General features: G+C 31.0%; 1 protein-coding gene across 1 annotated transcript; it reads left to right on the top strand.

The window, feature by feature from the left end:
* The first annotated feature begins 3,993 nt into the window (after nt 1-3,993).
* Nucleotides 3,994-6,216, top strand: LOC145566735 (protein FAR1-RELATED SEQUENCE 9-like). Its single transcript, XM_081626059.1, has 3 exons — nt 3,994-4,175; nt 4,776-5,742; nt 6,103-6,216. The coding sequence occupies exons 1-3, from the start codon at nt 3,994-3,996 to the stop codon at nt 6,214-6,216; spliced, it is 1,263 nt and encodes a 420-aa protein (XP_081482185.1).
* Nucleotides 6,217-18,296: the final 12,080 nt, after the last annotated feature.

Genomic DNA, 18,296 nt, shown 5'->3' with positions numbered 1-18,296 from the left:
TAGATGTCCTATTGACAATTTTTTTTTCGTTCTTAAATTTAAAGTTTATGTAAGTATTGATTTTCGAAAAAATGCACAATAACAATATTATGAGTAAAATAATAAATTTCCTATAGTGTACACGCGTAGCGTGTGTCTCGTAGCTTGTTATAATAATGGCAATAGTTTGATCGACGCACATATAATGTACAATTTTTGAACTAAAAATTTGTACAAGTATAAGATTTTGATATAATGAAAATACAGAGTATAATTTTAAAATATTTACATGATAATATACTTAAATTTACATAATACATCAGGGTGTACCATGAGCATGGTACACCTTGCCTTCCACGTTGGATTTTACATCAAATTAATACTTAATTTGCCAGCTTTACACATTTAAAAAAAAAAAAAAAAAAAAAAAAAAAAAAAAACCTGAATTCATGCTATCAGGTGTGATTATCTCCCTTTTGTTGCAACTTCCACATTTTAATTGCACCAGATTTTCAACTTAATTATGGAGAGAAATTTTTTTGTTAATTTCCACCGATTTTTAAATTTGAATTTAGAGAGAATTACAATTAGAATTTTACAAAGAATTATATTGACAATCCAAATTACAGAGATTTTAGCAATATAATGTCCTACCAATCCGAATTTCGCAATGATTCAGATTCGAGATTCGTTAATTATGATCTAGATAATGATGATATTGACAATGGAGGTGAATTTGAAGACATTGTAACCAATGGAGAAGGTAATTTTTTTGGTTTTTGTATGATTTTAATTTTTGAATTTTGGTTATTATGTCAACATAGTTTTGATATTATTATTTTAAGTTTCAAATCAGAATATTTCTAATATTTATTGAATGTGTTAATTCCTTATATTTAAGTATTTATATTATAGAATATAGAATTTTATATACATTCGATTTTCCGATTTTCGGTTGGAGGTTGATGATGAAGTTATTTTTTAGTGACCCTTATGTTCTTTGCTATTTTAACAGACTAATCAATGAGTTGTGTACTCTTCCTATAGTATGTTCGTTGATTGTAGGAGTAATGTTCTTTTTAAATTTATATTATTTAAGTCAACGGTTTTTTTGGGGAAATATTGATGTAGTAACTTTTTAAGGAATAATTTTATAATATTTGATATAAAATATAATATTAAAGAATTTCTTTTTTTTTAACATATAAGACATATACATTTCAGTAGTGAGGTATATGAACTATTTAGTTTACTTATTTATTGTGCATTATTTTATGTTATAATGTACATTCATATGTGAGATAACGAACATAGTTTATTTTTATTTTTGTAGGTTTTATTGAGGCAAAAGAATCCGAATTGCTTCATAGAAAAGTAAAGTCTGACGAAGAGGCATATGATTTATATAATAGATATGCATTCAAACATGGTTTTGGTACACGTAAGGGAAAGTTGAATACTAGAGAAGACAAGTGTACAATTCGACAACGATTTTGTCAATGTTCTTATGCTGGGTTCAAGAGGCTTAATAAGCCTGGTGCTGAACCAGTGCTGAACCAAAGGTGTATGAAAAAAGAGACTTCCGTACCGGATGCAAAGCCATGATTCAATTTGATGTAGACAAGGATTCTGGTTTGTTTGTTGTAGTTAAGCACCTTATGGAGCATAATCACAGCAGAGTTCCTATTTCAAAAAGGCATTTGATCGGGTCACATAGGAAGGTTAGGGCACACTCATTAAGTTATTAAAGAACAATGATTTTATGTTCAACGTACATTACTTTATTTCATAATGTACATTATATGATAACTATCTGAACATTATTTGTTTAATTGATTATAGGTCATGACCACTAAAATTCAGCTAAATTGCGACCGTCTCTAACGGTCGTAAAAATAGCAAAAACGGTCGCAAAAAGTGATTGTGACCGTCAACGGTCGTAATGTGGCAGTCGTTATTCACGTGGTCGCAAAAAGTCAAAATTGCGACTGGTTGACGGTCGCAATTTATTTGCGACCGTTTCTGTTATTTTCAACGACCGTTACATTAACGGTCGCAATCTATAATATTTGCGACTGGTATAGTAACGGTCGCAAAAATGTTCATTTGCGACGGCCTAAAGCGGTCGCTAAAATTTGAAAAAAAAATAAAAAAAAATCTGAAACAAACGAAACCAAAATCCAGAAAGCAATGCAAACAAAAAATAAAAATAAATCAAATTCAAGCAAAAACAAACCACAAAATCCAAATTACAAGCAGAAACCACAAAAATCAATTAATAAAATGAAACCCAGCATAAAATAAATCAAATTTACAAGCAAAAAACCGCAAATATCAAACAAAAAATCAAAAAAATCAACATACGTTTAACAAAAATAAAATCAAAATTAACGAAAAAGTACCAAACCCAGAATGAAGAACAATTCAACCAAAAAATCGACCAAAAATCAAATCCAAGAAATCGAACAAAAAAAGAATTAAAACCCACATAAATTGAAAAAAAACCAAAAACAAACAAAAAATTAAACCCACATAAATAATATCGAACAAATATTATACCCACATTCAAATTCGAACAAGTATCAAAACCACATAAATAAAATCGAATGAAATAAAACCCACATAAATTAAGTCGCAAAGAAAATTAAATGGGCATAAATTACACCGAATTCGACCAAAAAATCGAACAAAAAACGAATTAAACCCATAAAATCGAAAATAAATAAAAACAAACAAAATTTCAAGAAAAAACAACATACCTTTTACAATATTTCTTTCTCTTTGGGTTTATATGGTCAAATTTGACCATAAAAACTCCAGATCTGGAATTTTTATGGTCGAATTTGACCATTAACACCATAAATTGTTTGTAGCTCGATGAATAACGCAAAATTCGTTTGTTGCTCGGTGAAGAACGCAAGCAAAGAAGAAAATTAGGGTGAGGAGGATAGACGGGCTAGCAGTGTCAAAGAGGAGGAGTAGAAGAGAAGGAAAGAGAAGAAAGGAAAGAGGAGAAGAGAGAGTAGAGCGTGAGAGAAGAGAAAGAGGAGAGAGAAAAGAGAGAAGCGGCGTGAGAAGAGAGAATTAGGGTTAAGTTTGCTGACCACCCTTTTATACCCTTATTTAATTTTACAAAAAAAAGTTCTTTTTACGACCGCTTTTAGCGGTCGCAAATTTGCGACCGGCACATAGTCGGTCGCAATTATTGACTTTTGCGACCGTTAAGAGCGGTCGCAACTGGGTTATTTATATTTTGAATTATTTTACACGCTTTTTTTATTTTAAAAAAAAGGTAAAATACTATTGCGACGGTTTTATAGCTAAATGTAGGTCGCAGAACGGTCGCAGATCTGCGACCGCTTTGAAAACGGTCGCAAATTAGCGACCGCGTTTAAAACGGTCGCAAATTTCATATTTTGCGACCGTTTTAATGACGGTCGTAGAAAAACGGTCGCAATTTGACCGAATTTTAGTAGTGTCAGTGGTGAACGGGTTGCTATGCTTAGTAGTTTAACTGAGAATGGTATACCTATTGCTGATGATGTCCATGTTTTGAAAGGTCAAGCTGGAGGTGAGGCAAATCTTGATTTTTTGTGTAGAGATGCATATGGTGTTTTAGTTGCGGAGAAGAAAAAAAGTTTGATGGTTGTGATACAAAGCAATTACGTAGTTACTTTAAAGAACGAAAATCTAAAGAATATGACTTTTATTATGTTTTGATGTTGATGAGAAAGGTCATTTGCAATCCTTCTTCTTTCGTGATAGTAGAATGAAGGTTGATTATGATGCTTTTGGAGACTTATTGGTCCATGATACTACATATCGTACAATAAATATGCTATGATTTGTGGTCCATTTGTTGGTATGAACCATCATAATAATAATAATGTTATGTTTGGGATTGGATTTTTGATTAATGAAAAGTGGGAGTCATTTGTGTGGTTGTTCAATACTTTTTTGAAATCTATAGAAGACAAACATCCCGTCACAATAATGACTGATTAAGCTCAAGCAATGGCCAAGGCAATTAAGATTGTCTTTCCAAACACTCGGCATCAATTATGTACTTGGCATATTGGGGAGAATGCAAAGAAAAACATCAAAGGACTCAAAGCAAAGGATAGTTTCAATGACTTGTTTGATATTGTTTTAAAGTACACCGATACTATGGCGGAATTTGAGCATTATTGGTCAAGGTAACATTATGTAATTTTTTGTTTCTTATAAAATATTCCGTTAAATATTAGTTGTAATTTTAGGATATTAATTGTGAGATATAAAATATTATAGTTTTAATATTTAACGGAGGTAGTACATTAGTTCACCTTAGATTTTGCATGTTCATTTAGTACATGTAATTGTTCTATGTTTCTCAACAATATGTTCTTTTTTTCTCAACAATATGTTCTTATTCAATACAATGGATATTCCTTTTTCCCAATATTGAATGTTGTACGGTTTTAGTCCTATGTGTTCTGTTTAATAAGATTCCACTAAATGAATGTTACTTAGTAAAGATCCTATATATTTATTTATTTCAAATTGTAATAATATTTCGTACTATAATGTAGTGTGGATTGGGTGCATTTGTTATGGACATCTTTTTACTAGTATAATTTATTTTAAACTATATTTTGTTGAAGTTCTACATGCTCCAGTTAAAGCTTTATGTACGATCACTGATTATTCAATTCAATACACTAGCATTTTACATGTTCTTTTAATAATTTAAGTTGTTCTTTTTGTTTTTACTTTATGTTCACTTAATTAGCTAGTCATGTTCTTTTTAATTTCAGCATGATTCAAAAATACATCTGCAAGGAGAACAAATGGCTTAGCAATTTGTATAATATTAGAGAGATGTTGTGTCTTGCATACTCGAAAGACTACTTTAGTGGTGGCATTCTCTCATCTCAAAGGAGTGAAACAACAAACAAATCGGTTTCTCGTAGACTCCATGTCACTCATGGTCTTTGTGATTTCTACAATTCGTTCCTTAAGGTTGTTGATAAGTGGAAGAGCAAAGAAGGCAGTAAAGATTATGATAGTATGACTGGTAATCGACACTTAGTGTGGGCAGATGTCGGATTGTTAAAGCATGCAAGAAAGGTGTATACCATTCAAGACTATCTACAATTTGAGGATAATTTTGTGAATGGTGTGCCTTGCACTGCAAAGGTAATAGCGATGCAACCTCCTCTTTACGAATATCATGTTGGGCATCCCAAAAAAGATTTGATAATGCATACAGTTACTTTTGATGAATCAATGGTCACAGTTGAATGTACGTGTAAGTACTTTGGCGAAGTGGGGCTACTATGTAAGCACTCACTCCGTGTACTTCACTTGAATAACATCACCTACATTCCGAAACGATATATTGTGAAGAGATGGACAAAGGCCGCCATGTGCACTAGGGTTGATGACAATGTTGTTGCTGAATCAGGTATCACTCCTTCTAATGTTTGGAGATTACATTCTATTAGGACCTTTATTAGGCTTGTCGATCGTGGGCAAAATGACATAACTACTCGAACTGTCATTGAAGAAGCTATTGATGAGTGTACTAATAGAATCGATCTATTATTGAGAAATAATGAGGATGAACCCACACAATGTTCAAACATCAATGATCAATCAGCTACACAAGATAATGGTGATGGCAACCTGTTGGAACCACAAGATAATTTAGAGGAGTGTGTTGAAAGAATAGATGTGGGTGATCAACAAGAGGTTGTGGATGATATTGATGTTAAGGACCCTGTTAAGAGAAGGAAGAAGAGACAAAGAAACACTAGACTAAAAAGCACTCAAGAAAAATATGTTACAAGATAAAAGGTCAAAAAATCAAGTCATGGAAAAAAAAGAGTGCTAGAGGGGTTTCTAAAATGAAACAAAAGGCGCAAACTACAATCAAGGTACTATATATTATTACATAATGTTCTTTAATTATATCATTTATGTTCTTTTATTATGAATGTGCTCTTGTAAATTTGTGAGCTACAAAATGATCTTTTTCAATATTGTTTAAGTTCTTTGCAGGGTATACTTGTGTTCTTTTTCGAAATATAACCTTTTATCATTATTCATACCTTGTATTCATTTTATTTTATTTTTCGATAGGACTCTATGGCAGTACCTCAAGGAAATATTTTGGCACATTCATCTGAATTTGGAGGGTTATTAGAGTACGTTGAGCCAGATGAATACTTTGGAATAAATATTAGTCCTTTTTAAGTTACACACGATAGAGATATTTTTAATTTTTTATAATTGGGCATACAAGTTTTTTTGCTTTATGAGCACCATTATTGAATTGTCTTTTTTTTTTTTTTTTTTTTTTTTTTTGGTGCAAACAATTGGATTGTCTTTGACTTATGAGTATGAAAATTTTATTAATTAAAGATTGATAATTACTATTATTTTATAACTGCACATTATACATATAATACTTTTTTCATGGGTCCACTGAAATATGAAATGCAATATTATATCAGTTAGAATATATTGATATACATCACTATCTTTTTTGAAATTATCCTTTCTTAACTCAAGGATATAAGGCCCTTGTTTATAGCCTTGTGAATAATCCAAGGAATTATCGTCCTTAGTTCATGTTCAGGTATTTAGTAGTTCATGTTCTTCAATTTCGACCAATATGTTCTTTGTCATAGTACACTATGTACTTTTATCAAAACAATATTCATATGACTTTTTTTGTCTGATTTTTGAATACTTTGGTATTGAATTTCACACGCTTTACATCTTAAATCGTTGTTGATTCAAATTTAACGCATAATTTTTTATGAGCAGTTCAAATTATTGTTTAAAGGCATTGGAAGGATAATTAACTTTAATACAAAGAATATAAAGTATAATAAAAAAAGAACATACTTCACATATAAAAGTACATAAAAGTAATATCATGATTTCTACCAAAAACAACGCGTTTCATAAAATAATTGATATGTTCTCCATCAATTATACTTCAACTTATTGAATTATCTTTCACACTTTAAAATTCCAACAAAGAGTCACCAACTTCCATTGTCAAAAAGATAAACAAAAAAACAAAATTGCCCCATTGTTCAAAATAAGAAAAATATCAGATATATCACTATCCAATTTGAAAAAACTAAGGTTAAAATATGCTTCTTTGCAAGATGATTGAAATCACCCATTGTTCCAATGAATGTTTTAAGCCTTTTCATTTAAGAATCTCTTGGCGCGAACACGAACATCTGCATCGAATTGGTTGAGGTTGCTGGTGATAAGCTCAAAAGTGGATCTCATCCTCAGTTTTTTCAACGCGTCAAACTGGAAAAAAATTATAAAATAAATTAAAATTTATTTAACACAAACAAAAAGTCCTAAAAAAACATCTAGTAAAATTTGATAGAACATAACCTACATTTTGGTAATCTAGACCACACTCCCATGATTTCTTTCCATTATAAGTTTCCATGTGACGCATGGTATATATGCCACAATCAACTTCATTATTCACTGTTTGCCAGGACATTGTAAACAACATCACAGTGTACGATGGCATTTTTTCATGAAGTTTAATATTTTTCCGTTCAAGGTAAATTGTAAACGCCTTCAACTGTGAAAAAAGAAAATAAAAAACAATAACTGTTATTAAAGATTATTGAAACTGCGTTAGAAATAGACATTAAGCAAAATTTTGGATATATCTTACTATTTGTTCCGGAAAGTCCTTATATTTTTCTGCCATGTCCATACCATCTGGAATTGGACTACTATCAATAATCTCGATTGATCTTGATCTAGTGTTGACGACCAAAACATAATAATGATCAAACGCGTACACGGGAAAGAAGAACTGAACCATTAAAGAACATAAGTTATGGTTTGATATTTTAAAAGATCTATAAACAAATATATATAAAAAGAACATGCTTTCTAAATGAAAAGAACATGCGTTCTAGTTAAAGAGAACATGCTAATTGAAAAGAACAGTATACATTTTTATAAGAATCCTACCAATTGCAAACCTTTAACTGACTTCAGCTTATTATCAACCAACCAATCATCAATTGCTTCCTCAAACCTATGTTGTTTCAAAGTAGGAGTGACAACTTGTCTATCATCTTTGTAAGCATCATTCATGCATAAATGATTCTAAGCAAACATAACAAAAAATTGAATTAAAAAAAAAAATTCAACAAAAAAAATTGATCACTACAGATTTGGATAAAATAAAACAAAAAATTGATTAACCAATACTTACAAATGCACTGTTTGGGAAGAAAATCCTCTTCTCATTTGATATAGAATTTTTATAATTAAGGATAAGAGACCAAGCATCCACAATTTCAATGAATATGCCCACATCATGAGCAAGTGATTTGATTATCTCTCTTGTTATAATTGTATGACCATCATCATACAATAATTCCCTACAAAAATTAATAAATGAACATTCCAATAAATTATAAATTCTAAAAGAAATGCTTATGAAAAATATGATATAGAGGTAAGCTTACTCATCATCCAAATGTTGTTCATATGCATATTTCAAAATAGCATTTTGGAGGTCGTGCAATTGTCCTAGTAGATGCGAGTATTTAGCCAAATACGGTGACTTGAATACATGTGCCAACTTTCTCAACCTTTTTGAAACTTTTGGTGATTGCCTAAATAAAAAATAAATAAAAAAAACCCACACCAAATAATGATGAAGGATATAAACATTGCAAGTAAAGAATACACACTTAATATAAAAGAACATGTACCGATTATGAACATCACTTTCCCCTCTTTTTCCATAATCTTTCTCATATTTTTCTTTTCCTTTTTCTCCCATTGCCCTTTTTCCTTTTTCTGATTTATTTTCCTCACGATCATCAGTCTTTCTTCCTTGGACACTAAAAGCACACAAATACAATGTAAATAACCAAAAAAAAAGGCGGAAATAACAAGAAGTACATAGATATCAACTAAAGAAAGCATAATAAAAAGTACATCAAGCATAATATAAAGAACATTAAAGATTTAAATAAAGAACATATACCATGCTATAAAAGAACATCATTTATATTGAAAAGGAACATAAGTTTTTTTTTCCCCTATCCGAAAGAGGAACATAAGATTAATAATAGTACAATATATAATCAACTACAACAACAGACATGCTCTAACATAATAACACCCATCCAGCCATAAATAGATAATACTTACCACTACATTACCAAGTGCAAAATATCAAAACCAGCATATTAAATAACAATAAGAATGTGAAATAATTAGTTACCCGGTCTTCTCAATATCACTTATTGGATCACTAGACACCTTTTCAACATCATCAAGATGTATATGTAAATCAAATGAGGGTTCATGCACTTGAGCAGTTTGTGGTGTCTTCCATATGCCCTCATTTTCTTCTTGCTTTCCATTCACATCTTGGGGTTGTACATCGTCATTCATCACCACATTCTTGACGACATCGTCAATTATATTCCCAAACCAATCTGAAGCGAAGAAGTCAGTGTCCTGACTCAGTATTGAAGCTCCTTCCACACGTTGATTTTGTGTGAATTGTTGTAATTCAGAAGGCAATTTTGCACCGACACACTTAGACCACATGGCTGTAACATTATAGATTGTGGTCTCCTCAACTAATGGATTTGTATGGAACCTCTCACCTACTCTCAACAGATTGGATAGGTTGAGAAAATCATTGGCTATCCTCTCTGTTGCCTCTCGGAGCATTTGATTATATTCCTGAAATGTAAACAAGCATTCATGACATCTTGAAAGATCAAGGTCATTCACAATCTATAAAAAGAACAAAGATTTAAATTAAAAAGAACATATACTTTAAGATTTGATGGGACATTTTGCTGTGTTGGTTGTTGATGTTGATCTTGTTGTTGTTGATGTTTATCTTCTGGTTGTTGTTGTTGTTGGGCTTGTTGTTGTGCTCGTTCTTCCTCTTCTCCAGATTGTCGTTGTGCTTGGTCTTCCTCTTCTCCAGATTGTAGTTGTTGCTCTTCAAGCAAAAGACCTCCCTCAATGGCTTGAACTCCAATAAGATCCGGTGGTATTGGGATGTCCACGACATCTGGTCTCGGAATTCTGTCCAACACTTTGCCAAGCCCAAACCCAGGCCCTAATTCTTCAACAATGCGTTTCTTGACGACGTCTTGTCTCCACTCTTTCAATAATGGGAATTCTCTAGGCATAAACGACATCTGCTTTTGTAGTCGATCGAAGTAACACATCTGCATCACATTTTTAACATTAAATATGACCTCAACAACAAAAACTAATTGCACAAACAATGTGTATTCTACACAAATAATGATTAAACTAGTTGACAAAATATGTCATGCATTACCATAAGAAATGGCAATGGCCCGGCAAAGTGTGTATTCGGTTTTTTCCTCCACTTGATTGTCCACTCTATCAAACTCTCTATTGCATAAGAAGACCAATCATATTCTAGAATCTTCTTGGTGTCAGTTGTTGTGCTCAAAAATCTATTAAAAAAGAACATCATAAATACAAACAAAATGAACAAACCATAGAAATACAAAGAACATACTTACATACTAGATGAACGAAAAGAACATAATATATAAACAAAAAGAACATACTATAATAATGAAAAGGTCATATTAAATGAAAAGAAAAAACTATATAAACCAAATAAGCTTATAGACATTACAATTAAGAATATAATATATAATAAAAAAGAACAATGCAATTATTTAAATATTATTGTTTATCTAAATTTTTTTACCTTAGATAAAGTTGTGTGCTTGTCACAGACTTAATACATGAATTGACAACTAAAACAAGGAAGCTCCTTCGCCAGTCATCATCAAGTGGAGTTGTTTCCAAGCATAGATGTACTGCCAAGTCCGTCAAAGTAGGCACTTGACCTCCATGATAACTCTTGAATTGCCTTACCAATTCATCATACTCCTTTTCACCGGGCTTAGCTTCTACAATTTCTATTCCTCCAAATGGTACTCCATATACCAGATGGACATCAATTGCCTCGATACTTAAAACTTGATTACTACCACAAACTATGCACATCTCATTAATCTCCAATTTATCTACCAACATAGTAGCAAACTCGGGTGAATTCCTTGGTAGGTCAAGGTGTAAAAATCCACCAAACCCCATGTTCTTTATTGCTAGCAGCTTATGCACTTGATTTTCTAAAGCAACCACCAAGTTCATTAAGGGTTGTATTGTATGCCTAGGTTTCACAACACATCTACCAAGAGGAATAGAATTGTCCTCCTCATCCTCTTCATCATCCTCATCTATTTTTGCTTTCTTTTTTCTATGAGTAGGTTTCACTTTTAACACCTCCTTTGGTATAGCAACCAGTGATGATGTCGTACCTGATTGGGAAGCTGATTATGCAACACCTACCTCAGGTTTCTCAACAACCTCAAAGCTAGCCTCTTCAATTGGTGCCCTCCTCTTCTTTAGCACCAATTTGTTTTCTTTTGGAGCAACATCTTTGAGTGCCTTGCTAGTAGCTGGTTTTATTGGATTTGCATCACCTTGTTTTCTTTGTTTAGGATTGCCTTTCTTTCTGGAAAAAAGAACATTGCATAATAATTTAAAGAACATACTTAATATTAATTAAGAACATCATATATAATTCTTATGTACTTTGTGATTAGACTATTGTTAATTAAAAAAGTACATTTGTAATAAATAAAAGAACATGTAATTAGTAAATAAAGTACATTTTTCTTTCTTTAATACCTTTTTTTGGTAGCTATTTGCTTAAACCGATAATCTGTTTTCTTTTTTGGTAGACCCTGTTCTTGAGGTTGTGATGCCTTTTTTGGATTTGATTGCTATGGGTACATCTTCGTCAACCCTGTATGAGATCTCGAATGAAAAGGGGATATCTAGTTTTCATATAAATCTTAGCTTACTAGTTGATATTTATTTTCAGCTTTAATTTAATAAAGTGATCTCAAAATCAATTCATATTAAAACTATCTCTATCATAACACTAATCACACTAAAACGACATTTTATGGGGTATGGGCATACAAGATCACCACACAAGTACATAGATAAATACTACAGGATCCGCACACAAGGTGGGGACTATCTTGATAATGGATTCCAATATCCATATCAAGTTCAATCACTGCAATAAAATTCACTCATCTCAAGCTATAACTCCATGTATCACTTTGGAGTCATCTTTTTATCCCACCGTCACTTTTCATTTCAACTTAAATTCTTTAATATTTTTTTATTATTTTAACTTACCATATCAAGCTTATCAACAATTAAGCAGAGCAAGCATATCAAAGAACATGTACTCCTCTCAAAAATAATATTATAACAAGAAATATAAGAATATTATAAAAGAACATATACTTTTCCCAAAAAAAAACATCATTACATTACAAAGAAAAACAATTAAAGATCATCAAAGTCTCACAAAGTATACATACGGCCAACTATAGGGCTTTAGTTAATTAGTATTTTAATGACCCTACCAAGAACCAAATCCACCATTTTCAATGAATTACTGTGAACAAAACAACATGCAAAATCTAAAAAGTTATAATTTTATCTTACTTGGAACCATCATCCATATTGTTTATGGATCTTAAGATTGTCGGGTCCACAATCGGACCTATGCCATCTACAACCGCACTTTTGCTACCTTTTTTAGACAATATATTAGCAATAGGTAGCTCGTCCTCATCATCTTCTTGTCCTACACTGATAAACAACAACAAATATAAAAAAACAAACACATCAGATCCAAAACAAATAAAAAACAAAAACAGAAACAAAGTTGTAAATATCCACAAAAAAAAAAAAACGAAAATGCTTTAAAAAAAAAACTAGGTTGTGGATCATCTCGTTGTTCTTCTTGAACCACGAAATGTTCTTCTACACCTGGTTCTTCACGAATCACAGTAGATTCGCTACTTTGATTCCAAAAAAAATTCGAGCACAATTAACAAAAAAAAATAAAAAGAAAAATAAATTTAAACTCTAACAATACAACATTATAGAATAAAAAAAAACATTTGATGATTACAATTACTACTTACCTTTCATATAATTCGGCCATAAACCCAAGATTTCAAAATACACTAGGGTTCTTTGTTGAGAAAGCAGATAGAATATAGTTTGAATATAGAGAGAAAATTTTTAGAGAGAGAAATGATTTTTTGGGAAATGATATCAACCAAAAGATTTTTTTACAATTACTGTGGGCCATAGGGGGTAACTTTTCAAAATTAAGTAAAAAACTACCTCCTAAATAGTCGCGTTCTCTTGCTCAGGGTATAATGTACTTTTTAAATTACATGTTCTTTATTAATCAACATAATGTTCTCTCCGCCTTTTATATTGTTGATTGGGATATGCGTTTTACACATTGAAGGCTGTCGTTTTGGGCCGAGAGTACCAATCATGAATTAACAATATACTCCTTTGTCTCCTTTTGTTTGTCACTTTTGTCATTTTTGATGCCCCTAAATATTTGCCACATTTTATATTTTTATAATTATTAAAATACGGAGTACAAAAAAGACTTTTATACCTTTATTTTTTGTCGTTATTATGTCCTCTTCCTATTTTACCCTAACATTTGCCATAAAAAATTGTACCATCTTTTGACTAATTTAATGTTATACACTCTTAAATCTCTCAATTTTTCTTTTCCATGTACTTTAATTACTTTTAATGAGGACTTTTTTAATTGGAAATGTCTCTTTCCTATGCACTTTTATTACTTTATTAATTGAGAATTTCACTTTTCCATATACTTTGATTACTTTACATTCTCCACCTTAATTCCCGTGATTTTCCTTCAAAAGTGACAAACAAAAGAGGACGCAAGGAGTATTTTTTTTATACGGAGCATATTCATAAAAAATATAGTCCACCAAAAAAAATAAACAATATAGTCAAATTTAACATATGAATAGTGTAAAAGTCAAAGTGTTGCAATTATTACGCACCGGGAGGCGGGAGTAGTACTCCGACAAGATGAGAGTAATTAATCTAACTTAAAATAATTTTGCAATTTAAAGTTAGGGTTTATTCTGATGTATAGAATACTGAAATTGTGAACTGAATTGAAGTGAAATGAGCTGAAATGAATTGTTTATGAGAGAAGGAAATTAGGAACTGAATTTAACTGAACTGAAATTAAGTTGGAGAGAATAGGTCCTTCGTTGAATTAATACATTAGATCAAATACGAAACTAAGTTCAGTCTAATGAGAAAGATTGTACCTTAGAAATATTGTACCTTACAACCTTGAGGTTGAGGGTTAAATCCCCATTAAAGACCCTTAGAGAACAAATCTTTTAATTTGTCTCGACATATACATTCCAAAAATATATTTTTTTTAGAGATGATTGAAGATTTTAATGTTCGTTTTAAAAAATTAAAATTATACTTTGGCAAATGTGGTAGAATTGTGGCACATTAGGAACGAAAAAAGTACTCCGTATTTCTTTTACTTCTAAAAGATTGTCTAAAAATACCTAAAATGGACATTCTTTAAAGATTGCATTAATTGATTTTAAAAATTTGCTTGTAACTCCGTTTTTTTTATTTATTTTTTTATCACTGTTCACTTGAAAATTTTAATGTACAAGCGGCTGAATGGTACAGACAAAAAACGCGAATAGAATATGTAATTGTTTTGTAAAGGACTTACAGTTGTTTTGTAAAGAACATCCAGTTATATATATATATATATATATATATATATATATATATATATATATATATATATATATATATATATATATATATATATATAAAACATGATAATATTAATGAACATTATTTATGTATACCCACCATAATTTGATGACAAAATTCAAAGAATATTTCACAATAAGTAATAAACATTATGTCACAAATATAAGTACACTACACTGGCAATTAAAGAATATGGACATATGTTTTTTTCATTCTTTTTTGGTGCAAATATGTTCTTTTTACTTTAGTCATATTTTCATTACATTTTAATAGTATGTTCTTTTCTCTCTAGATATATGTTCTTTACATTTTAATAGTATCTTCATTTCAATATAGATATATGTTCATTACTTTGTTATATTATGTTCTTTCTTATAAAACGGTTGTACAGTATACCGTACAAGCGGACCAATGATTATTCACCGCCCTCGTTAATAATTAGTGCAAATTTTTTTAAAAAATAATTTCAGAAATTAAAGATTGGAGATTGAGACATTTTAAGGATGGAGAGAAAGTGAAACTTCTACGAAGTACTAATCTCTGTTATGAATTATTGGGAGATTGTGCTAAAAAAATTATACAAAAATAAATAAATAAATAAATAAATTATTGGAGGATTTCGTTCAAAAAAAATGAATAAAAGGGAAGGGCTCTAAAAGGGAGATTGTATAATTGTATTGGATGAAGCATGACAATGATGAGTGATGACGACAAAAGAGATAGTGAGAAAAAACGGGGTGGAGATAAGTTGGAGATTAGGTCCGGCAACTTGGAAATTGAGTGATGTTACTTATTGGAATATGCTCACGTTACTTTGTGGAAATCAGTCATTAAAAATTGATTTTGATGTTTAAAGGAAGACCTACACCCTTGGGCGTTTGGTATAAATTCCGTAAACGGAATGAAAAGGATTTATATAAGTAAGAAAAAGGGTAATGATATTCATTACCTTTGATATATGTTTGGTATTTTTATGAAATGAAAACAAATTGAGGAGTTTATGATTGAGGAGGGAAACACATTTTGTTTCCACTAGTTGAATAAGGGTAACAATTTGAGGAATTTTGTTGCCCTTTGAAAACGGTATTTGTTACTTGTATCTCATACCAAATTAATAGAAATGGAAATACTTATTTATTTACGTTTCTTGCATTACAAATTTTCATACCAAACACCCCCTAAATCCCTAATCAACCCAACTTTGTAAAGTTTATTTCTTTTGGAAAATGAATGGAATTAAATTGAAAAAAAAAAAAACTATAAAACTAATATTCCGTATTAAAACAGTGTATTTTATGTGCGACTGACCATATAGTGTGGCCGTTTGTAAGAAAAACAAAGAAATCCCCTGTAACACTAATTGAGTAACTCCAAAACACTGATCTAGTAATCTTTATAACACTAATAAAGTAACTCATGTAACACTGACCAAGTAACTCCTATAGCACTAACAAGGTAATCATAATGGTTTATCACACAACCATGTATAAAAAGTAATTAGGGAAACTATTTCACTATCAACTTCTTTAGAAGCTTTTTTAGTTTCTCCTATACAAATAAATAAATATAAATATTGATTGGCCTACTTTAGCTCTTTTGGATTCTAAGCTTGGCCAAACACTCTCTTAGGGACTTTTTAAGAGAATTGATATATAAGTAAATGGGGTAGATTGAATTAGACTCTTGCAAATCAAAGCAACGTTTTTGCTAGCCGAACCTTTGGGTATGGGTTGAAGACAGGGAAACGACATTAGAAAGACTATCCCAACAATAATCATACTCGTATATAGGTTAGTGATTAAACTCGAACTTATAACCTTAAAAAGATGGAAGTCGTTCAAGATTTTTATTAGTTACTACAATATGGGTCTGTTCTTTTTAGATTATTTTCAGTTCAGTTCAATTCAGTTCAACTCCAATAAATTCAGTTCAGTTCAGTTTTTAATTTCCTTCTCTCATAAAATATTCAATTCAGTTCAGTTCAGTTCAGTTCAGCTCAATTTAGTCAATCAGAACAAACCCTATATTAGGTTATACTTTTAAGTTCATTGTTTTTGCCTTAGGGCCTATTCACATTTATTGAACTGAGATGAACTGAACTGAACTGATTGGAGCTGAATTGAACTGAACTGAACTGAATTGAACTGAACTGAACTAAACTGATTGGAGCTGAACTGAACTGAATAGAGCTGAAATGAATATTTTATGAGAGAAGGAAATTAGGAGGTGAAATGAATTGAACTGAACTGAAGTGATTGAAGCTGAACTGAACTGAACTGAATGGAGCTGAACTGAACTGAAATTAAGCTGAAGTGAATAGGCCCTTAGACTTTTATCCTCAAAAACAAAACATTAATAACAACTAAAAATTATTAAAATTAGAAATCTTGATACTAATATATATTGAGATGAAAATTTAAATAATTAAACAAATCAATAATAATGTAATTATTTTAATAAACTAGAGGAAGTATGGTACAGTATAGTAAATGAAAGTCTTATTATCTTTAATACACAGACACGTAGTTAAAATAAACATATAAATAAATTAGTAAAGACAAATTTTTACTTAATAAAGTAATAAAGATAAATTACATAACCCAAATAAAGTAACAAGGAAACAAACACATAAAAACTTAATTATTACTACTAGCTAGTTGCTGATTAATTATATAATTAGCATCAATAATTCATCCCTATAAGGCTAAATGCTTATATAAGGGCTATAACTCTATACATAAGCTTCTAGTGCATGAAAGATTGAAAGATTACAAGGAATACGACAATTATGCAAATATATTAATGTAATAATGTGGGTTGATAAGTCATCAGTAATTAAAAAATGGGATTAATAGACAAATAATTAAGATTAAGGAAGACTACCACCCGTCCACCCAATCAGCTGGCAGCATGATTCAGGGTACAATGCCAAGTGGTATATCCGGATGATGTTTGCTTAAATGCTTAAACAAGATTCTGAATCAGCATGCAACTCAATTATACCTTGTACGTATGTCTGTATATTATACTTCATATTAAAAAATACACTATACAGTACAACAATACAAGTAATTTTAGTCTCGTGGGAAATATTGCACCTTCCAGCCTGCATTACAAGATGGACTCAAACCCGATTCGAGTACTTTGTATTGTCATTTGAGCTTCATACGGGTTGGGGACTGATGAGAGCGTTTGAACGTAGTTGAAGATGGACTCGAATCCGAGTACTCTGTATTGCCTCCACCTAAGGATCTTCCATCTTGCTGATCAATTCAAGTCTCAACTATGTAAAATGGCTTATGGTCATCAAGACCAAACTTAACAATAAATTGGTTCTACATGCTAACATTCTTTTTGTTTGGGTTCAATTTACTCCAATTAGGCATTTAGGCTAGTTTACAAATAATAATCTAATTAAAAGCCCAAAGAAGGTTCAACCCTTTACAAGCATGCCAAGTAAGCAATAAGTAGTGCAGCTAGGATAGTTGCACCACGCGTCCACGCCTTATAATATGAACATTTTATACAAAATATGAACACGTAAAAAAATGAACATTTAGTAATAAAAA

This window comes from Chenopodium album, chromosome 11, assembly GCF_948465745.1.
Source record: "Chenopodium album chromosome 11, dcCheAlbu1.1, whole genome shotgun sequence".
Lineage (NCBI taxonomy): Eukaryota > Viridiplantae > Streptophyta > Magnoliopsida > Caryophyllales > Amaranthaceae > Chenopodium > Chenopodium album.
The sequence above is the reverse complement of the archived record's forward strand: the minus strand, read 5'-3'. Positions and strand labels throughout refer to the sequence as shown.